The sequence below is a fragment of the Phalacrocorax carbo genome, chromosome Z (assembly GCF_963921805.1).
Source record: "Phalacrocorax carbo chromosome Z, bPhaCar2.1, whole genome shotgun sequence".
In the NCBI taxonomy this organism is placed as follows: Eukaryota; Metazoa; Chordata; class Aves; order Suliformes; family Phalacrocoracidae; genus Phalacrocorax; species Phalacrocorax carbo.
The window spans coordinates 53,695,816-53,723,173 of record NC_087548.1 but is presented as its reverse complement, the minus strand read 5'-3'; the positions used below and the strand labels follow the sequence as shown (position 1 = coordinate 53,723,173).

At 44.7% G+C, this 27,358-nt stretch overlaps 1 protein-coding gene across 2 annotated transcripts; it reads right to left on the bottom strand.

Moving 5' to 3' along the window:
- Positions 1-1,210: 1,210 nt before the first annotated feature.
- LPL (lipoprotein lipase) lies at positions 1,211-17,547 on the bottom strand. 2 transcript variants are annotated; one of them, XM_064437719.1, is made up of 10 exons: positions 17,239-17,547; positions 11,494-11,660; positions 11,211-11,390; positions 10,477-10,588; positions 8,322-8,555; positions 7,853-8,095; positions 6,615-6,735; positions 5,634-5,816; positions 4,366-4,470; positions 1,211-3,380 (listed from the first exon to the last, which is right to left on the bottom strand). In XM_064437719.1, the coding sequence occupies exons 1-10, from the start codon at positions 17,315-17,317 to the stop codon at positions 3,335-3,337; spliced, it is 1,470 nt and encodes a 489-aa protein (XP_064293789.1). In that variant the 5' UTR covers positions 17,318-17,547; the 3' UTR covers positions 1,211-3,334. The 2 variants fall into 2 exon arrangements, with proteins under 2 accessions (XP_064293789.1, XP_064293790.1); XM_064437720.1 differs by having other exon boundaries at positions 11,494-11,657.
- Between the last annotated feature and the right edge of the window lie 9,811 nt (positions 17,548-27,358).

Here is a 27,358-nt window from a genome sequence, read left to right as displayed (position 1 = left end):
GCAGGGGGAACAAGGATTATCACCTTTCCTGATGTGGCTGGGCATTGCAGAGCAAGATGCAAGAGTAGTGGGGCCAAGGATAGCTCTGAAGGCTCACAGGGGAGACCTGGGTTCTTGTCCCTGCACCAAAAACTGTTTCTCTGCTTTACCTAGCAATGTGTTTAGTGTACTGAGGTTGCTGTGGCTTTAAAAGAGTAGTAATATCATGTGATTTTAGGACATGTGGTCACACACTTTGCCTTGTACAACTGTAGTCCTTCTAGTCCCCCAATCCAGCCACTGACACAGGGAAAGTAGCAGTGTCCTTAGAACATCTGCTTCCAGCATTTCCATGCATTCCCTCTGCAGATTGGGTCCCTCCCATGTCTCCCCTCTCCCATTCATACTCCCCAGGGTACTCCCGACCCCTCCTTCCTTTCCCCTCTAATTCCTTGCCTTCCCTCTTTCATCCTTTGCCTCTGTGCCCATCTGTTTTCCATTGCATACCTCCCTCCTCCTGCTTTCACCAATGAAGCTCTAGTCAGTTAAAAGAATAGTCTCTTTGACCACATAAGTGTGTGTGAAGCAGTCTCCCAGGATCAGAGCTGCTCTAAATGCTCCTAATACTGTCCTCATATGCATGTCACTACAACTCTCCTTAATTCTGGCACTCCCCTTTCAAGGGCCTTGGTAGACCCTTGCTGTATTTCACACAGAGCAAACTTCTGGTGACAACCAGTCTTGAGCTCAGCTGTGATCACACATGGGTCAAAGTGATTTTTTCACTGTTACTCCCTTAAGTAGTAGTGGTAAGGGATTGGTGCTTCCCTCCCGTACCCACAGGGTCAGAACATCTCTAATTTGGTACTGCAAGAAGCAAAAGCATAGTTCTGACATTTACTAAAAAAAGAGGAAATAAGCCTTTCAATGTAAGGGCTGTTCTTAAAAGGGCGTGAAACTGAAAACCACAAACTGCAGGTAACCAGCTGCTTCTTTTGTGATGGGGATACTTGATAGCACAGTGATTCCCTGATGTCTTGATATGTGATTTTTGCACTTCATTAAAGGAAACATGAAAAAAGATCATATGTTGCTTTAAAACAAACAAACAAAAAACCCAAAAAAGTCTTACCCCATCTTTTCACCTCAGAATCCAAGTAAAAGGCTGTGGCCTTCACATAAAAGATATACAGCAGATTTTTTCATCAAAAGGAAACTAGTGACTTTGGCATCAGTTTGAGAATTTTATTAAAACCATAGGTTTCCATTCTGTACAAAACAGAGGATCTTTTTTTTTTTTTAAAAAATGTATTAACCACATAAGAAATAATTCAGTGTAAGTGGTTTGTTGATAAAAATCCGAAAGCTATATACAGGATTAATACCACACGACTGTATTAACGTAGAGACTATCAGCAACTTCAGCAATATATACAAACTACCTTTACACACATAAATATCTTATTTACAGCTAATAAATAACATCCAAAGCTAAATCATGTGTCCTCATGTACAAGAGCCTTCACTATTTTCTATCCAATTTCTGTATGTGTTTGAACAGGTGTGCTGTTAATACAGGTTTAGATACAGACTTTTTATTTCCAAAGAACTTAACCCTTGAGAGAAAGTTGCAACAAAATATGAAGTCTATAGGGAATAAATCATTATATTTATTTTTAGAGGTCTCAAATGCAGTGGCTTAATACTCAACACCACCCTCAGTGACTCATCACATCTCTGCTGTAGTTTAAGGGTTAGGAAATCAAATGTGAGCGATTTGAGTTATTAATATTCCAAGATATTGCACTGTTTAAGACTCTTATCCCCAAATATACTAGCAGCCACAGCTGGAAGGAAAAAAACCAAACTGCACATAAAAATATACAATTTGATTTGCTTTCAAGATGGGATGATACTGAAGAAATCACCACCTCCACACTGTCTGGCACATGCAGGAAAAGACTACAAAAACCAGCATCAATAGCTGACATTACACTTCCCCAAGCATCTACCTTCACACCCTTCTGTCCCCCCAGCATTTTACCTTCTAGAAAGCTAAGAGAGGGCTACTAAACTTTTCAGAGCACTAGAAAAATTAAGTGTTACTTAAAAAAGGAGAAGCAGAATGTGTTCAATGTATCTATTTTTGGCAACTTGCAGCATGTCTAATTCAAGAATGAACACTCTGACAAACACTTGCGCATCACACAATCAAGCTCCGTTTAACTGTCACAGCTCTTGCCCCTTGCTGAATTCCACCTCATGTCAAAAAACCAAGCAGCTCCTAGGATCTAGCACTGTATCAGAACCCAAGCAACAAACCAAGTGGGTCACTGGCAGTCACAATTCCAGTACGGACAAGCATAGGCACGCTTGTCACCTGTCAAGTGGATTTATTTGCACTGAAGACTGCCTACAGCAGTCACTCAGCTGCATGACTGACATTTGGTGTCAAAGAGCAGAGAAACTGTCACAGTTTTGGCATTTGGGATGCAAGAAAGTGTGTGTGTGGAAATTCTGTTTCCTGCAGTTTCTGGTAGCTCAATTCCTTTGCACTTCCTTTTTCACGGAGTATTGGAGGCTAGCTCGTTTCCTTTTCAGGGAATGAAAGCACAGAAAAAAAGTTGAATGTCTGCATAGGACACTAGTATTGCTGTCTTCTCCTACAACTGCTCTTTATTCCAGGGTAAGCTGCATAGAAATACATAGCTTAACAGATCATACCTATTGCTAAGCAGCACTGGCACCTACCCCCAGTAAAACACATTCCTAACCACAAACTAGAAAATTCATCCCCGTATTAAGTCACTCCATGACACCTTTTAGTAATACACACAGCAAAGGTGTTTTTTCACATGAGAAGCCTATTCATTTGCTAAAAACATACTTGAAGACAATGAACTCCAGCCACCAGACTGTCTGAAAATTCAGTTAGCCAAGCCAGAAAAAAAAAACCTGTCCAGTTTCAGAAGACACCTGAAAAGAAAGAAAAGCCAGGTACAAGGCTTTGCTCCTTTTCAATAAATACTAGAAAATTGCCATAGAGGATTTAATGTCAAGAAACCTTGTCACAAGGTGCCATGATTAAGCAAAATTACTTATTCCTTCCCAGCACTCAAGCCTTTGGCAAGTTCTTTTGCGGGTTTCTTTTTAACTATCGGATAATGTATTTTTATGGTTAGTAACTTTGTATGCTGAGACTTCCTTACAAGAAGTCTCCTAAGATAGCTAGGAATAGCAGGCAAAAAGCCAGCAGCGGATAAATATTTCTATATATTTGGTTCTGAACATCCAGTCCACAGGGATGAACAGACTCTCCTCCTCCCCAGTGTGGAAAAATCTTCATTCTTGTCACTTAAGCAGATTCGTAAGCAGAATTTTCTTTAGAGGCTTTCTTGGCACTGTGGGGGGGAGAAAGACAGATAAGGTGAAGAGGAAGACATAAGATACTTGTTCCTTTTTGTCTTATTTTTGAGAGTTAAGATTAAAAAAACCCAACCACTTAACAGGAAAGGGGAAACAGGAAAAAAAAGCCTACTTAACAGAAAAAAATATACACACAGAGCTCTCAAGGACTCCGCAGGTCATTGCCCTGGAGTGAAGGTCGGCACAAATGCCTTTTTATGCAGGACTAGATCTTAGTCTAGAAGTGTCCCCATGAGACCTTTCACACACAGCAGTTGCACTAAAATAAATATAACCACTTCTCCAGCTCAAACTTTAGTGGATAAAGTCCAAATAAACCTGGCCCCACATTTGAAAGTTTACTCTGTGTCATAAAAAATATGATCAAAAAAAATTGAAGCACACCAAGGGCTATTAAACACAGACTCGATCTCTGATCCAAATCAGTGATGCAAACCTCAGGAAGTCACTCAGCTGGCAGTTGCCAGCAGAAAGCAGTATGCCAGAGAGAGCACCTCCATATGCCTGCTCCATTTCTACATCAGCACCAGGGAATTTGCTGCTGGCCAGCAAGAAGTAAGGGCTCTGGACTGACTCAGTATGGATGTTTGGATGTTCTTCAGTTAGGGCAGAGCATCTTTAGATAGAGGCATGCTCTCCTCTTTGCACTAGTGTCCTGTCTGTAAACCCTCTCTAACAAGTTATTTATACTTGGCCACTGTGTGAATGTGAGAGGCAGTGACCTGCACTCGCTTTTCGGACATCCTAACAACCACACAAGATGATGGTTAGCAGAGACCCACATTAGAGGTTTAAGATGCAAAAGCTGCCATAAGCAAACTTCAGGTTAGTCTGAGTTGGGATGCCTCTGAAGCCTTGAGAACACCAGTGCACAACTCAAGTAAATGAGGAAATTTTGGTAGATCCTCCTGCTACCACTCAAGTTTCCCCCAACCCAAAAACAATAGTGATCACTCATACCCTCCTCTCTTCCTGTTGACAGGCTGCTCCAAGCATTTCACAAATATTGCTGCCTCTTCTCCCTTACCGAGATGTGAGGTGCCATCCCGAGAACAGAACACCACCCTGTGGAATGAATATTGGACAGTCACATGACTCAGCCAGATGTCTCTTTTTAACCGTAGGAACAGGACTGGTGTTTGGAAGCAATCTTTGTACTTTGTCATATGGAACACTACTACTTTACAAGGCAGTGTGAAAATTGTTTTTAAAAGAGAGTTCTGTGACAAAAGAAACACTGTGCAAGGAAAACTGGTAAATGCATTACGCATGGACCCCAAACTGAAGCCATAACTCTTGCAGTCCTTTGCATAAAAATCTTCTTGTGGCTGAGAGCAGAAGCTCTTTCTCAAAGTCTCTTGGATCTCTTGCACCAGTCCTTGTGTGACTTTTTTGTCAGGTAAAATCTTGGAAGAAAGCCTTACTCCCTCAAATGTTTGCAAACAAAGTAGGTTGCCAATTCCAGCAAACCTGAGCAGTTGGTTTTCTAGTTATCAGTACTTTCCCCACCCCTATATTTGTTCAGCTCTGATAACTGTTCTTTGATAAAGTGACTGCCTTGTTTATTCAAAGGAGGAACATGTTATTCACAATACTGTACATATGACATGCATACTCTGTTCTGGGTCCATTTTCTGCCCACGGATCTCATGTCTAATGAATATTTCAAAAGATTCAGGTCAAAGCAGCTCTGTTTAGACTTTGCTGTTCTAATGTTCATGCGTTAGCAGTGTCCTGCAACAGTAATGTGTTTCATTTTTCACCCACCATTCAGGTATTCCTAGCTCCCAAGAAAATCCAGCTTAACAAAGCAGCGATGTCTTGTGTAAATGCACTTTTCAAAGTGTTTCTAAAAAATCTCCTTCTAAGCAACTCTTTGCAAAAAAAACTGTGCAAATGTCCAGCAAGAGAAAGGAGGAGAACAACTGCAAATACGACCAGAGATGCTGGTTCATGGAGATCATATCCTGCATATTATAACTAACCTGAGGCACATATGGTATACAAATGAATCATGTGGGAGTAGATCTACAGATCGCAGGTCCCAGTGGAAACAAACAACTGAACCTGGCTGACAAATGCTAGTTTGGTGGCACTGGAGCCCTGACTATCAGTGCTGGACCCATTTGTAACTGCTTTCCATATTTTGTCCTGCCCTGCAAGATATCAGGAATCAGAAATACTGTCAAACAAAACTAATATATCTTATAACAAGCAAAACAAGTTACTTTTTCTGAGTTTCTCCTGACTTCACTCTGACTCTCTGGATGTCAAATGTAAAAGGAGTCCACCAATCTGACCAGCTGAAGAAGGTGTCTTTCTCCCACTGCAGCTTCAGCATAAGCAGGTCACCAATGTCCACTTCTGTGTAAATCAGGAAGGAGAAGGTCTTGTTTGACGAGACTTCAGGCCTGTGGGGAGGGGAACAAGGAAAAAGAAACAAAAAAGTGGGAACTGTTGGAGAGATAAAGAAAGTTAAGGAGAAACATGAATCCAGGACTTTATGTAGTTCAAAGAAGGAAGCAACCTTCTCCATAGTTCTGATGGATGGAATAAGGGAAAGACACCTTAAGCTTTTGTAGAGGTACAAGGAAAAGCTTTCTGCAGCAAGGCTGGTAACACCCTGGGACAGACTGCCAGGCAAGGGGTGTCTTCTTCAGTGCTGGTGGCTCTCAGAAGCACCAGCCAGGAACAGTTTAGGTTCCTTGGAGAACAAAACAGACTTTGGTGCTTTCCAGCCCCACTCCCTGCCAGCTCAGGTGCAGGGATGTAAGCACAGACTTCTGCTTATTTGCAGAGCTGTGGAGGCAAGTAACATGTCTCCCTCAGCTTCTGCTCTGAGGCCTTCAGACCCAGACTTAACTCTTGGGTGCAGTCTGCTTTTAAGGAGCTTTCACATGGCTGGAAAACAGCATAAAGATACTGAAGAGAAGAAAACAAGAAACCTGCCACACGACAAAAATTCTTATTAGGCTAAGCCACAGGTCAGACTTCACATTCCCATATTTCAGATCTCTATCAGAGCAGCTCCTGCAGAGCTTAGGTCATTAGCTTCAGCAGTGGATGTGTCCTCTTGATCAAGGACAAGAGCAGATTCTGAGATCCTGGAGGATTTCTGTAGCTGGAGCTAGGACAAGTTTTTCAACCAGAGCTTTAACAGATTTAGGTGGACTGAACAGTACATTGCAGTTGTTTCTGTTGGTACTCACAGTGTGAAAGCAATGTTCTCACTCTCGTCTAGAGTGCCATAGAGAGAGATCAGGAATGGCTGGTTTGTCTTGGTTGTATTAGTCTTTCCAAAGAAATGGATCTTGACCTGGTAATGAAAGACTAGAAGACCACAAAAGAAAAGGCCATTAGGAAAAAAAACTACCTTCAGAGACACTGCTGGTAATGAAACCCCCCAAAAGCCCCCATGCAAATCCTAAACTGGAATACACCAACATCACTAAACCGAGGTGTTTAGTTCCTGGCAGGTATCCAGGGAACTACTTGCATGAGAAGTTAAAAATCAGGATTCAAGGGAATCACAATTAAAAAAGGACCTTTCTAGGTCTTGCAACTAAACTCTGCACTTTAGTTGGCTGCCACCTTAACCCCAGAGTCTGCAGTATCACCTTCAAACCTGTTATAAATGCGTAAGACTTGCTGTCCTTGAAACAATCGAGCTGTGCCCTCCTCATACAGAAGCCTTGGTAAAAAAATTCAACCCACTGACACTGCAGATTAAGCACCAAATGCCAACAAAACACCAGTATTGCAGCTGTTCTAACACTGCAGGAATGTGCCCTCTGATTGCTGGTCCATCACACAAAGCACACAATGAGCATATCATGTGGCAGAGTCAAAGCTAGGGAGAAAAAAAAAAGGTAGTAAAATCCAACTCAGAAGCTATTTCCCTAGCTGAAAGCCTTCCAGTTCTTTCTGGCAATGTCCTTCTTATACCTACCACTGTGGCCATGGGAATCAAGAAGTTCTGTGATATTTAGACAAGAGCTGGTGCACCTCTGGGAAAGGCACTACAGAAAGCACAAGTCTCATGGTTGCACATCTTTAAAGAAGTTGCTCATCAGGCTGAGATCTGCTGATTACTTTCCCAGTAGTAGGACAAATTCACTGGGATGAAAAATACTGAAAAATTTGGAAGACTCAGTTGTTCCAAGTGACCAGGCTTTAGAGTAAATCCTCTTAATTTTGCTACTTAGAAACTTGTTGAAAATATCTTCCTTTTTCTATCGTGCCCCCACCTCCACACCATGAGTAAGATGATACTGTTTTTCTGAGACCACACTTCAGCTTCTGCTTAATGGCAAACTGCAGGCAAGCTTCACACCTGCTCAGCACAGGTACCAAAGCAGCAATATTGGCATCTGCAGCACACACACACCCTGACACACAGCTGAGCAAAAGCACCAGTCTTGCTCACCACTAAGCAAGCAGGACCTACCTTTATAGGGCATCTGAGCACGGGTCTTCAAGTACATTTTGGTGTTTCTCTTCGTTCTCACTCTGTTGACCTTGTAACCCAAATTGTTGCAGCGGTTCTTCCGGCAGCTCAGACAGAGTCCCTTCTCAAAGGCCTCCTTTGTGTTGCAGCGGTAGGCCATGCTGGGCTTTTCTTCGTAGAGGAGGGAATCAATGAAGAGGTGGATGGATCGTTCATGAGAGCATTTCACTAGCTGATCCACATCTTGAAAGAAAAAATGTGTAATAGTATACACAAATGCATATAATGCTACAAACCCCTAAGCAATGCCGTCAGCAGGCATGATCCACTATGCCAGAGCTGAGCTTTATAGGATGCTTTTAAAATAACAGATTCTTGTGCCTCTCAGAGATCTTTGCTTGCAAGAAGGCTGCAGGCTATTGAAGATCTCCCTTTGGATGTTATACTGCTTGTTTCAGAGCAGACTCACCTGCAAAGCCTTTTTCAGCAATCAGACGGAGTGCTTCTCCCAGGTTGCAACCTGGCTGGAAACCTCCACCATTAGGGTAAATATCGATGTGTCCAACAGGCTTCTGGATCCCAATGCTGCGGTCTGGAGAGCCTCGAGTGTAGGTGTGTAGGACATCCACAAAGTCAGCATCATCCGGGGAGAGGCGGGTAGGAGCATCAGCATACTCAAAGGTAGGACCAGCTGGATCCAACCCTTTATAGGGCAAATCACAAAGAATAACTGAAATTGTTGTCTTCCAAAGATACCAATGGTGATAGCAAATGCCAAACTCAGCTACCACACTGAGCCAGAGTATTGCATATGGTGTTGGCGTCACTGCAGACATTACAGTGGGATCATTTAAGTAGCATTCATGCATAAAGGACAGTCAAATACACTACACTGAAATACTGTCACTGTATGAAGAAATAAGGTGTATGTAAAGAAGCCCAGATAACCTCACACCTGTAACATTTCCAGTGAATGGAAGAAACAAGCTAGTAAATATTTTCTCAACGTCTTCTTCTCTTGTCAAGAAACAGAGGAATTGTAAGATTTCTATTTGAAGTGTCTGAAGTGTGGAAAATGTCTTGCTGCTAACTCCCTGCTAGGGGAACAAGTGGGAATCATAAACAAGAGTTTCACTGTCTACATGCCTAGGGGGAAGAAGATCATTATGGTAAACTGTCAAGTTGCAGCAACACTGACATAAAAAACACCCAGAACTGTTCTGCCAGTGAACAAGTACTTTCTCTCGAGTCCAGACAACTACTTGAGAGATGGCTAACGGCAGAGCTTCAAGGGACATGTCTTTTCTGCAGCCCTCAGCTGGGGACAGGCACCTGGGTTGTTCACCCCTGGCTAGCCTCACCCAGTCTGAGCTGCCTCCCCCTGCTGTGAGGACTTCAGGGACGACATCCCATTGATCCCTGTGCTTGACAGTGATGCCGCTTTCCCAGGGAAATATTCATCCTGGGCACCGAGGGCAACCGTGGGAGCAAATCAGAGTGCTACTGGAGTTTGAGTGATTTGGCAGCCTCAGTGAAAGCAAATCTGCAGCTGAGAGAAAGGAAGGGTAGAGGGAATAGTACTTTGGCCTTCTGATTTTAACCTGTGACCTCTCAGGAATCAGCCTTTCCTGATGTGACTGATGCCTAGCCCACCCCCCAGCATGCCTGTGGATCTGGGATCACAGCCAGGCTCAGGTGAAAGGGCAATGGGTGCCAAAAGGAAGCGAGCTTGGCTTCCATTTGAATGCTGCTCCCAAGCTCTCACAGCAGCAAAGACACCACAGATGAGTAATTTTCTTAGCCTCATTTGCTGATGTTAGCATTTCCTTTTGTCACTGAGACCAGTGCTAGGGGGTCAGCTCTCCAGGTGCTGGGATGTAAATGAGACACAGAGCAGCCATGCACTTTGCCTTGTCTATCACAGTTTTCAGCCTCCAAAAATCACCCTAAGCAGACATTTAAGCATGCATAGGAACAGGGCATGCATATGTACACTTCCCTTCCCAAAACTCTCCCAGTATTCTTTTCAGCCTAGAATATGACTTGAGCCTGCTTGGATTAATTTTCTTTAGTAACCCACAGTGGGCCTCTTCTGATTATCTGTGCAGTGTCCCTCTGAGCCCATATAAACTTCTTGCATCCACAGCATCCCATGGCAAAGATCTCTGCAGATATTACACCCACTGCAGGAGGATCTACCTCCTGTCCTTTTTGAATGGCTCCTACCAGCTGCAAGGGATGATCACCTGGATGAAGACAACCAGATGAAGTTGTCATCCTGCAAGATATACTGTGACCTTCTCCGAGCCATGGATTTGGCAAGTCTCAATCACGCATCCCCCACCCCCCTCACCAACTAGTCTCTTTTCATGGCCAATGAATCCCTGCCTACCCACTCGTTTCTTGTGCAGAAGCAGATCAAGGCTCCTCACCCACCACCTTTGCTGTTCTTCTCTGAACCTTCTCCAGATCTACTACAGAAATATCAGCCCTGCTGATTCAGTAAAGAATGAATACATAACCCAAGTACTGCTAACAAGCAAGAATTATTCCGGTGGTTTTCCAGAGGAATTTAATATTTCAGCATGGAAGAGACAGGAATCTACAGCCACAGGTTTTCTTACCAGTAATTCTGTTCACCTTCTTCTTGGTCAGGCTCCCAGCAATCCCAGCAGCATGAGCACCTAGACTGTACCCCAGCAAGTGGACATTGTTGAGAGGATAATTGAACTGCTCCTGCAGAAGAGAGCAATTTGTTTGAAGTCAAATGGCATAACATCAGAAGACAAGGGAAAACGTGTTGTAAGCACTGGGAATTCTTTGAGCGATGAATAACAGAAGAAACACTAAATACAATTAACAATTTTGTGCCATACTAGGTCACTTGACTTAACTAACTTAAGGCAAAAATCTAAGCAGACAGCACTGTGGAACGAAGGACAGAACGCAGGGCCATGTATTATATAAAAGGTTTTCAGCCACCCCCTCCCCACCAATTTCTGGATCTCCTACGTATTTCCCAAAGGCAGGGCAGACTTCTGTTTCCCAAGGGCTGGTTGCTGTATAACATATAGGAACCTGTCTTCCATAGCTACCTCTCACAGAGCCTTCAGAGATACTGTGGACTCATAGAGCTCCACAGACCACAAGGTAAAGTTTCTGGAATCCACTATAAAAGGCCTCCTTGAATAAGAGAACCATTAAATTAAAGCTGGGATTTTACCCGTCCAGCAAAAGTACTGTCTGCAACAGCTTAATCATCTCCTGTTGGGTAGATGGAGTTAACACAGCTGCCTCATTGTTGTTCTGTCTCCTAGGACATTATGTACAATGTGAGACATGTGGCTACATGTCTTACCTCCATCCAGTCAATAAACATAGCAACATCCTTTCCCACCAGCTTAGTGTACGCAGCAGACACTGGGTAGTGCTGCTGAGCTCGAATTAGCCAGTCCACCACAATGACGTTTGAATCAGGTTCCCTCTTGTACAGAGCATCCACCAGCTTCGGGACCCAACTTTCATACATTCCTGTCACCTGTTGAGGTTTTTTTAATTAAAAAAGGAGATATCTTAATATTAATCTATGGTGTATACCTCGGAATGTGGTTAAAAGGGAGATTCCTCCCCTTTCTTCTTACCGTCCACCCATGGATCACCACAAAGGTTTTACTGGTATGGTTGAAGTTGCACTGTGCCAGGCTGTCCACCTGCCCAGGAACAAGGTAGCAGACATCCTCATCAGGCTCTGCAGGCGTCCGTAAGGAAAACTTGCTCTCAATTCCCCCAAAATTGGTCTCAGCCTCTGCTATGCAAGAACACAAGAAATACAGCACTGTTTTAGGAGTATTAGGACAAACAATTCAGAAGTCACAGGTACGATGCTGGAGATATCTCAAGAACAGTCAAGAAATGGGACATGTGTTTTTCATTTCCTACAGCACTCCTTTTGTGCCACAACAGCCACGTAAAAGGAAATGAAAGGGTGAAAATTGCTCCCCCTCCAAGGTCCTGCTAAAAGAGTGAGCATCTGGCTAGCTGTCACAGAGGTATGAATTCCTTTTAGGAGTCAGTATTTTCCCCGTTACATTATTAGGAGAAAACCTGTGAATTAACCACAACAGTGCAGAAAACTGCACAGGACAGTCAGACAGTACATGCAGGAAAGCAGCAACTTTCTGCCATACTGTTACATATTTTGGTGGTGCATCTTCCACATCACTTCATCAATAATCACTGCCTAAGAAGGCTCTTTATAGCATCTAGTAGCTGCAGTGAATTACAAATACGAGCTACAAAGTCACCACTTTTTTACAAAATGCCAGTTTTAACCTTTCACCAACAGAGAAAAACAGCAAGTGAGAAGATCAGACACCCACATTAAGGAAATTGAACTAGCAAAGCAGAAACCTGTATTTTGAAGGCAGTATTTCTTCAGATCATCTGATAAGCAACACCGCAGGAAAAAATATTCCGCTGCCTGAAACTATGGGGGGGAAACCCAGGGACCCAGGACTGGACAGTGGCATGAAGATCAAGTTATGGTGGTAACAAACAATGTGATGGCCTGAGAAGATCACTTAGAGAACTCCCTCCAGCTTCAAAACCTGTTTTCCTTTTGTTCCTGCCAAGGCAGAGAAGTGACTTTAGGCTTCATGCTCACTACTTCCTTTGTCTCAGAAGAAACTTAAATGCCTCTCCTCTTTTTACATCTGAATCAACACTTAACTACCTCTATATCCAGCAGACCCTGTAATTAACTGTGGACTTAAACACCGATGCTTTTCAAAAACCAGGCCCTTCTTTGGCAACTTGCATTTAGCAGATATTGATTGCCTGTTTTCCAAATGCAGCTGAACTCAGGCCAGCTCTGTCCTGCTCAGTGTTGTGTTTCCTGGCATCATAACCACTAAGCTTTCACAAACTCCTAAACACTGCAAGGCTGCAAGCCACCATAGGGAATGCAAAGGGACATTGCAAGGATCTCATGCCAGACACGCCAAACAGACTTCCATTCCCCTTCTTCTTCCCATTGCAGAAGAGGTTTTCTATAATAACTGGATGATCTGTATTTCTCCATAAAGTTGTGCTGCATCACTCAGAGTTGATAAATAATTAACTCTTCATTTTTTTCTGGAATCTTTTCTAGTCTTCTCATTCAAGCTACCATACTCAGCAGGGCACTGACTTATGCCTAACCTCACTCAGCCCTCAGGTAGCTGTATAAAGTCTGGGAGGTTCCTACTGTGCTTGGTGGGCCACAGAAACCAGGGTCTCGCTTCTCGCGCGACGTGTAAAACCAGCACACAGCCTGGCAACAAATGCTCATGTGCAAGCCTCGGAGAGACTGCCATCACCTGCAATCAACAGCTTAACATTGCCCAAGTTCATCAGGACCTCTCACCTGCCAAAAGCAAAGCACATGCAGTGAAGTAACAAGAACTGTTCACTGAACAGAGGCAGTGCTCAGCTTTAGGTTTTGACCTTGACTATGCTAGGCCAGCTAGCTAATCTGGGATAATTACACTGAGGGCCCCTTCCTGCCTCTTTCCCCCTACAGAAGGGATAAAGTTCATGAAAAACACCTTTCTCCAAACCACTAGAAGTATTCACATAATGGTGAATATAAGATTTTATCTACTGAAAGTAAAATTTACCAAACTAACCAAATTCTGATCTTCCTCAGAAATCACCCTTTTCTTATATTGTTGCACTTTCAAAACTTCTTTTTCTCACCGACAGTACTAAACCCCTTTCTGAAACAAATCTTTAGAGATACACTATTTACTTTTTAGTCAGAAAAAGAAAAGTCCAAAAGGCCAATCAGCTAAATACCAACTATAAACTTTTCACTCAGCAGTGAATCAGTAAAACCTTGAAAGGACCAAGAACAACTTTCAGCTGTAAGGCATACAATGCAAGGACTTTCAATTATGTGTATTCCTGCCCAGTACCGGAAGGCGAACAAGAATAGTCCACCTGCTCCCTAGTTAATAGTGCTTCCTTTCATACTTAGATATCATTTCCCTTCTGAATTAAATCTGATAATCATCGAAAATCTAAATTAAGTTGATATCCTGCCTTGTAGTGTGTTTTCAGTTACAAACACATGCTAGAATTTGCATATAGGTTCAGACCCACATCTCTTGGAAATAAGCTTATAAAACTATATTTACAATTCTAAGCACACCATACTTAAAGGTGCACTGAGAAAAGTGCACCAAACTTAGAAAGGTGGCAGTACAATGACACCTACCACTGAAGATGCGCAAAGTGCTTCACAGATTCATGTGTTTCAGACTAAAAATCTTCGGGTGGGATTTAAGGGCATAGGAGCCCTGAGATGCAGTCACCACCAGGAAAGCAGCAGCTGCAGAGCAACAGCCCGTGAGTTAGGAAAATGGCAGACAGCCACTCTGCTCATTTAGCTATGTTGTATGAGGAATTAGAAAGTCAGAAGAAACTATTGTTAGCATCTTTCATGCCCACAAGAAGCATCACGTTGTCTAATACCCACATATGCTCAGTTCCCAGCAGCAAGATACCCTCTGGATGAGGGAAGTATGTGTGGTGGGGTTTGTTACAAGCTTTTTAATGATGTGCTCATTAAGAAGCTACCCTCAAAAGTTGCCTAAGTCTGGCTTTGCAAATTCTGTATGGCTCAGATCATAAGATAACATGTCTGCACCTCATGCTGTTCTGCACACACGCTGCAGTACCACTTCAGCTCCCACCTTCTGCAAATTAAGTTTTAGAAATACAGTACAGATGTACATAATAGCATGTACACGCTCACCACACATACAGACATCTATATGTACCATGCTTTAAAACTGCAGCAGAGATGCTACAAAGCATAGCACTTCAGAAAACTAGCATTTATCACTTCTACTTTTGTACCTCAATGTATCTTGGTCTATTTAAAAAAAATTATTCAGAACCAGTGTATTTTGTCATACATAGATTTTTGTTACATACCTCTTCCTCATAGATTTGAGGTGAGAAGTCCCCTTGAATCATGTCCTAACTGAGCTAGTCAAACAGTTGGGTCTCATTCTTACAGCCTTACACAAAACCAAAGAAATGCAGAGACCGTCAATGTAAACACTCATTGCTGGTTAGTTAATGATGTGTTTTAACACAAATTAATTAAAACAGGGAAAACTCAGAAATAGGGAGTCTTCAGCATGCTTCTGAAAGGTGGGCAGAAATTTACCTGAATATGCAGCAGGTTTTACTTAGATACGGAAATTAGATATAAAGAAATTTATGTGCATCCATACTGAAACACAGAAGTAGTTTTTAGTGACAAGAATGCAAGTCCATTTCTGAACAAGGCCTCAAAGAGAAGCAGACCTGGAGACAAAAAAATGTGTCAACAAAACAAATCTATGCTTTTGCTAAAATACCACACTTACCAGCCTTAGTTCAGCAGAGGTATACAGGCATGTGTTCTGCATGGCAAAAGCTACCAGGCACATAGTTGCAAATACAACCCTCTGTTACAAAATAAAGTTTTCTGGCCACTGCTACGTGCTTACCATTAATAAGGTGACCTACAAGGGGATTATTTAGAAAACTGGAAAAGGGAATGGAATTAAGTCACCAATTTCAGACCCTAGCTGGCTTTTCTAACAGCCTACAGGCTGCGTTGCCAAACGCCATGATTTTATCATGCCCTGCAAACTTTCCGATGCTTTTCTTAAACCTCCACTTACATAATCTCAGGTTTTTAAAAACAGCTCTCCTCTACATCAAGGTATAGAGAATATTGTATAACTCAGAAAAAAATAAAAAGCTTAGAAACTGACAAAAAATCAAGTTTAATTTTCCAGTTTAAACCTCATGACACTTTGGACTTGCAATCTGTGATTCGAGACCCCTACTGATTTTGAAAGCATCCCACTGACTTTAAGCATTCTGACACAGTACAAATACAGGTTTACACACTAATCAAGAGAATTTGGCTTCAAGTTCCCTTCATGGGAAGCCCAAGGTGACCTGGCAACCGATTTTGATGAAGAAAACTGTTTATCACCAGCCAGCTGGGTGGAGAACATGAGTTTTGAGGAAGTAACAGCATCTGGAATATTAATCAAAAGTTAAACTGCCCACATGAGACACAGGATGCCAAATATGATAACAATGCATTTGCCAGAATCAGTGCACCTGAACTATGGTTTTAAAAAGGGAATCTTTGATAAACAGCAATTTCCTAGCGCTATGTACACAGAAATGGAAATACTGTACGAAACTTGGATACTGTGATGAAAACTGCTGTTGATTGCCTCTGATGGCACAAGATTGAATTCTAAGCAAGAATACATTCCTCTGACTGTGCCCTAGCACCCCATCCTCTTACTTTTGAATACTTCCCTTCAGTTTCCTCGTACACAACAGAAACAACAAAGGCATCTGCAGAGAAAAAAAGCAGTGGTTTCCATATGCCATTTTAGTACCACACAGTAGCTCTGAGAGCTACAGCCGCATTTTCTTCTAAGGCTGGGGACTTTTAAAGATAAAACACGTCTGGGAGATTAGTGTAAGAAAAGTAAGATTGTGACAGGGCACTGCTAACGTAAGTTTGAGGGGTAGCGGTCTTGTAAAACTAGTGTTTTAAAGCTGCAGTCATGTTGTGATTAACGAAGAAAGCATCAGTGAGCATCTAGTAGTCAACATTCGCACATGTTCCACTTTCTTTGGCCTGTAGGGTACCTATGCACAAATGCGGGTAGAAATAGGTGTAGTGTTAAGTGCACGCATATACAGACACGGTGAGAGCGTACGCCTCTGCTCACGTTTTTCCCTGATGGATTCTCCTGCATTAAAGGCGTTTCCTACAACCCAAATACATTATCATGACGCTGATGAAACTCAGCCTTGCCTTAAACAATTCGGACCAAGAACGGTCGGAAGTTGGGATGCCGGGCGAGCCCCAAGCACAGCGGAGGGCCCCGGCCCTGCGGGGCGCCCGGGACCCGGCCGCGGTGCTACCGCTGCGGCAGCCCATCTCCAGCGGGGAACTCGTGGAGTCCTTGCTCCGCGGGTGGGTGGGGGGGAGACGGGATCATCCCACACCCCGAACCTCCAGAGCCCGTGCCACCAGCCCGGCAGGCTGTGCCGCCGCTCCGGGCACGGAACCGGCTCCGGGTCTGTCCTAAAAGGCCCCCAGCACAGCCCTCCAGAGCCCTCCAAGCCCACTCCCCCCACGCCAGCCAGGTCCCGCAGCATCCCCCGCACCCCGGCAGAGCCTTGCAAAGCCAAGTCGCGAACTCCCCTTTCCCGCCGTGCCGGCGGTATTTCCCCTGCACACCCGCCCCCACCCCGAACGCAAGAGGCACGCCCAGCACCTCCCCTGCACCCCCCGCCCCGGGCCGGGGACTTACCGCCGCCGCCGGCCGCGCCGGGAGCAGCCCCCCAGCCCAGGCACAGGCAGAGGGCCACCAGAAACGCCTCGCTCCCCATCGCGCCGCCTCTCTCCCTGCGCTCTGCCGCGGCAGAAAAGTTTCGGTGCAAAAAAAATTTTTTTTTTAAAAAAAGTAAGTTTTTAAGTTTGGGTTTGGTTTTTTTCTTTTAAAAAAAAAAAAAAAAAAAAAAAGTACAACTATAGCGCAAAAACAATGCGACGGCAGGGAACTGCTCTGGGAGCAGCCCCGGGAGCGCCGACGGCCACACAAGCCCCTGCCACCGCCGCTCGGTCCCCGGGCCCTTATGTCCCCACCAATATGCAAATATGCAAATGAGCCCACACACCCATTGGGCGCGCGCCGCGGGGCGGGGCCGGCGCTGCCCGAGGGCGGGCAGGGTTTGGGGGGTGCCGAGCCGCTCCCCCGGGGCACCGTGACCCCGGCCGGCCCCGGCCCCCGGGCACGGCCCGCACGGCCGAGGCCCGGGAGCCCCGGCAGCGTGCATCGGTGCGCACAGACCCTCGGGTCCCAGCCCGCCGGCCCGGCTCCCTCCGCCCAGCCGCCCCTGCCCCCGCTCTGCCCTCTCCCCGCCGGCCGGCGGTGATGCGGCCCCGCCGCTCTCCCCTTGGTCCTCCCTGCCTCGGGCAGCCTAGCTCCCCCGTGCCTCGAGTGAGATATTCCTTCTCCCGCTTGCTTTTGCACCAGGAACCAGCTGCTCATTTTCAGTTCAGTGCCTGCCAGGGGCCTTCTGATGTTCCCTTGAAAAAACTTTGCTAAAACCTTGTTTTGCCGGCACTCGAGGGGATACAAGTTTGGAGCATAGATTAATTCGCTGGAAATTGCATCTGTACTCTGGAGAAATGTAAAGTTGCCTCTGAGCTTTTCAACTCTCTCTGCCCTCCCCTCAGCAATATGGTTTGCAAGCAGCTCTGCATCGGTGGCCACTGGGTGAAAGATCAGTTATGTAAGGACATGGAATAGAGAAATATTAAATTAATAACAAGACCAGCTTTCATTTCACTATGCAGTGTGTTGTCAAAGGCCCAGCTTCATAAAGAAGCTTATGACGCTTACAGGGAATGAGGACTCCCTGGGTTTTGCAATGGGAGGCAAATGGGACTCACTTTGAGGGTAACTGACTCTTCTTGGACCAGGCACCACAGGAGACTAAAATATACCTGGTTCATATTAGTAAGGCTATTCAATAAGAGGTTGCTCGAGTGTCGCAGAACTGGGTCACCTTTGCAACATTAGATTTCATTAAAAGACCAGTCAGATCTATGAGTGAGAATACATCTCCCCCAGGACACAACTTGTTCCTCCACTGCCAGACCCTATTTATATCCAAAAGGCATTGGAAGAATTTAATGAAGGTGCAAACTGATCGTTCTGAGACTTTCTTTCCAACTGAGACAACTGGGGCAACAGGGTAAGGGAGGGGGGCTAAAGCTGTGGGTGAGGCAGTGGGAGAGCGTGGGAGTCAGTGGCAGGGGATAAGAGGTGAGGAAGCTGGGGGTAAGGAGAGGGACCAGCCTTCACCACCAGAGGATGTTGGTGGTGTGAGCAGGGAAAAATATGGTTTGCGCTGCAGCTTGCGAAGTATCAAGCATATCCTCTGACTGGTGTTTGGGACCCTCTCATCAAAACAATAGCAAGAATTTTCTCATGTCTTTTTTTTTTTTTTTTTACTTTCTTTCCCAAGTGTGGGCTAAACAATGCATTTTTTCTTGATCTAATTTAGTTGCCACTCTATAGTGTAATTTCCCCCCTTGAAATTAGCCTGGCTCTATCTAGGTTCAGACATCCTTCCTAGAAAATTCCAGTCCCTGCAGGCAACATTTGGCAAACTAAAAGAACAAATAGCTTAAAGCAAGCTGCTGTAACGGAGACTGTCAGGCCACCTTAATCCCAGGTGGTGCTACCAACCCAGTCAGAACAAAACAGAGCATGAAGATGCCTGTTTTGCCGGATAGGATCAGATTAAGCAGGTAGAGAAGAACAATGGCCATGCTTTGCAGGCCAGCCTTGGGTGGACTGCTGGCCCCCGCTAACCTCTGCTAATCCACAGGCTGTAATCAGACTTCATGTTCATTCCCAGTACAGATCGTGAAACCCATCAATAGCCCTGGCACGCAGCAGATTTACAAACTGCTCAGAATAAAACCTGATTTGTTACACTGAAAATGCTCGTCACTATAATTTTTTGTTCCTCCTCATGCCCATGCCTCCTCTTAAGACATATTCTGAAAGAGTTATGCAAAGCCTCCTCCTAAAACAAAGAAGGAAAATTCAAAACAAAACACTAAAAGAAAACTTTCAAGTGATGAAAGACAGACGGAGGGGGGGATAATTCTGGTTTCTCGGATCTTGAACAAGTTGCCTAAGACTGTTGTAAACCCAGCTGCAAAATAATCTGAAATAGATGGGACTTCATGAAAGCAGAATGTGTCCCTGAACACTAAACAATGCGCAGTTGCACTAGTCTGACACAGCACATTTTCCAACATTTAAAAACTTTCTTTCCTGTGCAGTCAATCATGATCAGATGGAGAAGAAGCTTCATGGCGTCAACTCAATGTGCTTCAGTGCGATCATTAACTGGATATGAGTTTTGCTTCCTCTGTAAAATACATAAACCCATAGGGGAAAGCGAAGCTCTGTCTGTAAAACAGAGCCTGATTTATAGTACTCAGGGATTCCAAAGTGGGTGGAAGGTAATAGAGTGAGAGCTAAAATACATTATTTCTAACAGGGGGCAGGGGGTGGGGTGGAAGTCTGGAGGAATGGAGACAGGAGTTGCATAACTAGACTGGTACTTGCACCCAAGGACCATGTGCAAGGTTAAAGTCAAAACAAGTCCGTAAGTGCCTCCAACACAATGTGGGCAGCATTGGGTTTTGTGGTGCAGCTGTGCTAGACCCCGAGCAATCTCATTGACCTGACACAACGGCAAGCAAGAGGAGAATCAACCCCAAAATTTCATTTCCACAGCAATGCTCCAAAGACAGCTTGAGACACAGGGCAAAAAGGGAGGCGGAGGGAGAGGGAGAGAGACTAACACTAACTTTGAAAATTCCTGTGCTGCTTTAATTCTGTTCATATGAAAGACTTGAAAGCTGAGGATGAGAGGTCTTCCTAGAGGAGAGGTCTTCCAACAAAAGTAACTGCTTAGAAACAAGCAAAAAACATGTTCTGTTCTCCCTCTGACTGGGAAATGCAAGTAAGAAATAAGAGGTTTTTTCTCCCTATAAGTATTTAAATTTTCTCTTTCCCCTCAGAAGAGAAAAAGTGAAATTAAATCCAAAAAGTCACAGTGGGCTTTCAGGTGATTTCTGTGCTAATAAGTTCAAACAAACATGCAAAAAAGAAAACCTTTTCTCCTACTTCAAATTTGTTCAAAGATACCAATGAAATACTTTTTAAAATATCTTTTTATGAAAACCAGCCATTTTTAATGAAACCCCAGTTTGGGGATATAAATTACTCTTCCCTGCCTGTGTCTGTAACGACTAATTGGGGGCTGTAGCAACAGCTTCACATGCACTGGAGGTCCTCTCGTCCTGGGCTGAGCCTCTTTAATGCGCTCTGAGTAAGGAGCAACAGGTCATCAAGCCACCCAGGGGCTTCAGGGTGACCTGTGGCAAGCCTGTCCCACCAACACGGATCTACAATCCCTTCCTGTGACACAGCATTGCCTGCCTTTCCACATTGGCAGTGAGCATGGGGCACAGGTACCTGCCAGACGGGGAAGGGGCAGCCCAGTGACAGGCTGACATGCAGGCAGGAGAGAGCAGTGATTTGCAGGGAAGTCTGCATGTCGTAGTTATCTTGAGCCTTCCTAAATCTGCATGCAGTGGTGGGAAAGGTGAGAGCGCAAACCGCCTGGGTGTCTGTTTAGCAACACAATCCATGCAATTTCACTCTTGTTGGTACCTGGAAGAGCTGAAGGCAGAGAAATATAGGGAGCTGTGCAGCAGCTACAGTTCTGAGTGCAGTAAACGGGGCACCTGTTCCACCTGCCCACTCTTCTGTTTTGCAGGGATGCTCTTTCAGTCTTCAGTGCCACACAGGCAACAGGAGGAGGGGATCCTCCTTGTGTAAAATAGCCTTTAGCCATCTTGCCTTTCTTATCCTTTCTATTGCTGTGATATGACTTGCTGTTCTGCTCCAAAATTGCCTTATCTTGCAGACAAGGTCCTCTCTTACTGATTAGCACAAGGATTCATTCCTCTTCATCCTGCTCTCTTATTTTCAGTGCAAAATGCAAGCTCTCTACTCCTTCAAATAAAGAGGTACGGGCTAGAGCAGGATGCCCTGCTCTGCTAGTGAGCTGCAGGTCCGGCTGCAGAGTAAGATTTTGGTACTATTTTCTCAACTGTCCTTTAATTAATTATCACGCTGCTGGTACTGTCTGCTAAAGTCAGCTAGCTGTCTCGCAAGGCACATCTTTCAAAATGCAATGCCAAGGGAGACACGTTCCTGCACCCGTTTTGGGGTGGCCGGTAGGGGAGTATAATCCAGCTCCCCACTCATTGGCCATGGGGCTGGTATGCTGATCAAGTATGGTCCCCTTCACTGTCCCTCACGTGGCTCCCAAGCCCTGCCTGCAGTAGGTTAAAGATGACGTTGTCTGAAACTTTTATAAGGTTATGAAAATGTGCAAGGGCAGGAGGGAGAAGGAGAGAGAAGAGCTCTTGTCTGACTGATAGCACTCAGACCCAGCGGTGCTTGGGTACCTGCAGGGGCTGGAGCAAGCCCCAACATCTTGCCACAGGGTGCCTGGTGGAAAGACTTCAGTATCCCCTGCTTTCCCTTGGTCTTATCCTGCAATTTGCTAAACCCATCTCTCTAACCATGGGAACAGAGCCTTCTCACTCAGGTCCCAGCCTGGCAGTCTGCGTCCCTGCTTGCCAAGGGGAGAGCGAGTAGGACGAGATCGCAATGCACAGCGTATCCAGTGTGGGAAAATGTATGTGTCATTTCCATCTTGAGAAATGTATCAGGGAAGAGAAGCCACTTCTCTGGCCTCTGGGCTCTCCAATGAGGGAGAGGATAATCGCACGCTTTCTGCTTTTCCTTTATTTTGCTCTGCAAGGCTGACAGATGGTGTGTGGTGCAGCCAAGGCTGGATTCCAACTTGTGTCTCCTTCGGTCGCTCGCAACTTACTGAGAACAGATTCCTCCTTGGGCTGACATTTCCATCTCATCCCAAAGGGGATTTGTTTTAATTTTCATTTAAAGTTTAGGCTGAGTTAGCATTTCTGCTCTGGGATTTTGCAACTGGTAAGTAAAAACTCCCTCAAGGCCCGACACTCCTGCTGTGGACATCCAACCGAAGTGCTCATGGAGTGAGGGGTGTGCTCGCAGAGGACGGTTCAGCCTGCCTGTGTCAAAGCACACTCATGCAGAGCCTGCAGGGACTACAGAGGGACGCTGCGGTGATTTTGTGCTCCTGACTTCTATATGCCTCAATTTTTAGGTCTCACGGATATTTAAAAGATTTCAAGCAAAGCTTAAACTCAGTGAGGTGTCTTCAAACTATGAACAGGAAACAGGCAAAGTGCATACGCACAGTAAAATTTCCTTGTCTGGTCTATTCATTTGCCACATGTAAATAACCAATAAGTAGTATTTTCTTCACCCACTTCTTTATTTGCGTTACTTCACTATCTTCACAAGTATGCTGACCCTTTGTAGGAACAGGTGCAGCTGAGGTCCCTGTCCTAGAGACATTCCTGCCAAAATTAAGACATGGCAAAAAAGAGGAGATATAAACAAGAGGGGAAGGGGAGAGGGACGCAGGGGCTGCAGCAACAAGATTGCGCCATTCATCAGTTGACCCAAATCACCACGCTAACTGTGGGAGGAACTTGAAAAATGGCAGCCCTGATGCCTTGGTCATAGGGGGGTTCAGATCCCAATGACAGGGAGGTTCAGATCCCATAGACAGGATTTTCCAAGTTGCAAAATTACATTTTCAATGGGGGCCCTTCATTCAGAAAGAGCCTGTGGGGGAAGAACATCATCTTGGCCTTCAGGGCGCCAAATAGCACCATCATTGGCATCTGCTCAGGGCAGCCACAAATCTGGGGAAGCTTTTATTCCTGCTTTGAAGTCCCAAAGGGCTCAGTCTGGCAATTCTAATGTGAAAGGCATGTGCCTGTCACTGGCGGCATTGCCACGCATCACACCAGAGAAGAGGCATGCTCCACCTCCTGCTGGAGTCCAGGGGCACCAGCGCTGGGTGTGAAGAGCAGCCCCAGAAGCAGAAAATACAGCCAGTTGGTCCTCTCCACCAGCAAAAGCACACAGAAAGCAGATGGAGATCTGGCTGGTTTGATGGTCTCTGACACCATCTTCTTCCTGACTCAGTCCTGCTGTGCCCCAGTGCTTCCCTGGGATGGTAGCAGACATCAGTGAGACCCTGTTGCTGCTTGAGAGGAGAGAGGAAACAACCAGCAGCAACTCTTGTCCTCTGCAGCTCCTAAGGCCATGGGTAGGCACTTTACAGAGCAAGTAGGAAGCTGATGCACAAAATATTGAAATGGCCTGCCTCAAGGCTGTGTACAAATTCAGCAGCAGAAAGAGACCCAGAGCCCAGACCACCTTTGGCAGGACAGTCTCCCCACCTGCTGGCCTTCATAAGGGGTATAAAACCGCAATAAATAATGAAAAGCAGGAAAAGTATTTGCTGCCTTCATCTCCTCTGGACACCAATGACATCAGGCTCCACCAGTGCCTTCGCCTCCTACAGATTCACATCTCCCAGAGCATCCTTCAAATCCACTGGGGAATTTTTGTTTTCATGCCTAGTGATGAAAAAGTAGTCATGTGTGTTTATACACAAGTCTGCAGTGTAGATGGTAGGATGCCAAACAAAAATGACTATTCTGATAAACCTTCCTGTTTACTTACTATGGCAGCTACCTCAGTAAATGTCCTTGTGTTTAAAGTTATAAAGAGGCCATTCAAGGGATCACTAAAAGACTTAGGAACCTCTGAGGATCAGACTCCAAGCATGAATTAGGTAATGGTCGTATTAGCATAGCCTGTTTTTCGAAGGCAGCTGATAACATTGTAACTAACCAAACTATGACATAAATTTGCCCCAGGAAACAGGCAAAATAGCTCTGTGGGTTGTTTCAAATTACTTATCCTGCGGGAATTTTAAGAATTCCTGTTAAATAATTAGGGACATGTGAATTCGATTTCCCATTGGTCTTAAGCCATGAGAACTCTGGGAATGCAGCTTTTTTTAAGGAATATTGGTTCCTTTGTTGTTGAGTGAACTTCTTCCTCAAATTTTCTAGGGTCATGATGTTTAAAGTCATTCACATCCTTAGGTATTATTTTATATCAGACTAAGAGCTAAGGCTTCCAGACCCCTGCATGTAGGAACATCAAAAGTTTTTTTGACCTAAGACAAACACAAAAAGGTTTTTTGACCTAAAAAACAATTGACCTTGAGACAATAAAATCAGCTGGAGAAGTTCCTAGTGCATACAGCATTGTGGGCTCACACAGCTGAGGTGGGGATACGGATGCAGTGAAAACTCCCTTGAAGAAGCAGGAAGGTCCCAGGAATGTGCCTGCTTTGTGGTGGCAGCAGACCCCTGCGCCAGCCACCCACCAGCCCCCAGACCACAGAATGGGATGAGGTTTCACTGGGCAGGGCAGCACACTGCCGGCTGGGTGCCACCTCCAACAGCACGTCCATGCTGCACCAAGGCCTTTGTTGCTGGAGCTAGGATTTCCCCTCCAGAGAGAAAAAATTATTAACTCTCCACTGCTGTTTTCCTCCAAGTATTGAGGCTTTCCTGAGCCCATTTTGATGTAAACCTGACAAAATTTTGTTTTGCACAAAACTTCCCACAGACTACCAAAGGACCTCAGTCTTCTCGGTGCTCAGCCTTGCCACTCAGATCCTGATGGATGCCTCAGCTTGCCTCCTGCCCAGGACCAAACAGCACTTTCCCATCTAGGCTGCTGTACCACAGGCTGTTATGCAAAAGGCAGTTTCTATCTCTTCCGCATGCTGAGACTGCTCCTGACAGAGATGGCTTTTTCTGAAGACATCTTCATTTACCAGTCATGGGATACTTCTGGAGATGCTTGACTGCATGATGCTTAGGCACCCTGGAGGACAAAATGCAGACTCTCTTTGGCAGCAGTCTTGACCTAGATATGATCTTGAATTCAGGTCTCAGAAATGCCACCTAAACCTGTCATGAGTGCCATGTGAAAATGTGAGGAGATGTTGGGAATGGGATGACACTGCCCTTCCCCAAAGGAGAGGCGGGCTGTTCATGAATTGAGCCCACGCATATCTGTTCCACCACATGGAGAAGCAGGGGTTCATGCAGTTGGATACATATGTTTTAACCCTTTGGTTTTCTGAAAATGTCATGGTTGAGGTATAGCGTTGAATGGACAGGCCTGAGAAGAAGCTGTAGAAAATACACACTGCAGGAAGAATGAACGCTACTCAGTCAGGCTTAAAAACTGCTAGGCTTGCTTTGTTTTGTTTCAAAAGATAAATGCTGGGGCATTTTTTATTTGCCTTCTGGTCTTTGAGGTTTAACAATCTTCTCCTCAAACTCTTCTCTGTGGCCATGAAGGCTAAACATTTACTCTTCTGTAATGCAAGCTGTGAGCCCTAAGCAATTGCAGGACTGGAAGAGGAGTCTTACATAAACTACCTGCCTCCACAAGACTTGCCCTCATTCCTGAGAGCCCGTTTAGGATTAGTGAACAGTTCACAAACTACTCGTGGTTTTTCTCGTGATTGTTAATTTCCAATCAGATTTACTGAATAATTCTTTTATCATTTATTTATGTTTGCCAGCAAACTAGTGGAAAGCCACCCTCTGACTCCTTCAATGGTTTGTCTCTGGATATTGTGGTTTGTCATCTCAGCCAAGCAGGGATTTTTTTGTTGTTGTTTTGGCCTCTGTATTTCTTTTCCTTAACAGCCTGCAGAGCAGAAAGCTTTGTAAAAGAAAGAGTTTGCCTCAAAGGAGCTTCCACCTGTGGACAGGGAAAAAAACCAGTTCCTATATAAGAGTTTTCCTTTCATAAGGGAGTTCTAAAAAAATTCTTTCCGTGTGTTTTAGGGACATTACAGGACCCTGATTAAAGGGAAGAATGACCCTTTGAGTTGCTTTGCAGGCAATTGAAGAAGACTGTCGCTGCCCTGTTTGGTTCTGGCTGCCACCTTTACTCCTTCCCAAGATAAAGCAGAGACAGACAACAGAGCAAACAAAGCTAATGGATTAAGGCAAATTTGGGGCTGATTAGGCATGGTAAAGGAAGGAGTCAGTGCTCCACGGATAATTCATGATGAAACAGCTGCAGGCTTCACTTTCGAGGCAGAAGTAGAGCTCAGCAAAGTATTTTCAATCTAAATAATTCTTGGCTTTGAAAACTTGCATTATGACTCAATCACAGTACTTTGCAGTTTTGTGCTGAATTAACTAAATTGCTCAAGATTAAAAAATTATGCCACCCTAACTTTTTTTTCTGACACTTTTGAAAGCAAGACACTGCTTTTTAAAACCTTCTTGCTTGGAACTTCCTTTCAAATTGGTTTTTAAAAAGTAGAAAAGGGAATGACCACCCAGCTCTTGAAATCAAATTTGAATATTGAATATGTTTTTATTTAATGAGTAGTTATTGATCACTGATGGCTTTAAGGAGTAGTTCTGTTTGGCCTCAGACAGGTATTACAGCTGTAAGTTTTTTTGTTTCACTGAATCTCCTCCTGCATCCAACTACTTTCTATTCAAATATCCCACGTAAATCCACGAAGACCAATTCAGCTGCTCTCTGCCCTGTGCAAGTGCCAGTCTCAGAGGTGCTAAGCATGCATAAACTCCATCCAGCTGGCAGGGTAAGGCACATATCTCCTTTCCTTTTGCTGGAACAGTACCAGCCAGAGAAGTACACTTTAAACATGACAGCTTCCCTGATCCCTGCAGAAAAATATAACTCTTAATGGTAACCCAGTGCCATACTTGGTCTGTGTTTTGGGGATCTCTGCAGAAGATCACTTGTGCTTGTTAGAAACTCAGGATCGCAAAGGTCATTGATCAGACATGCT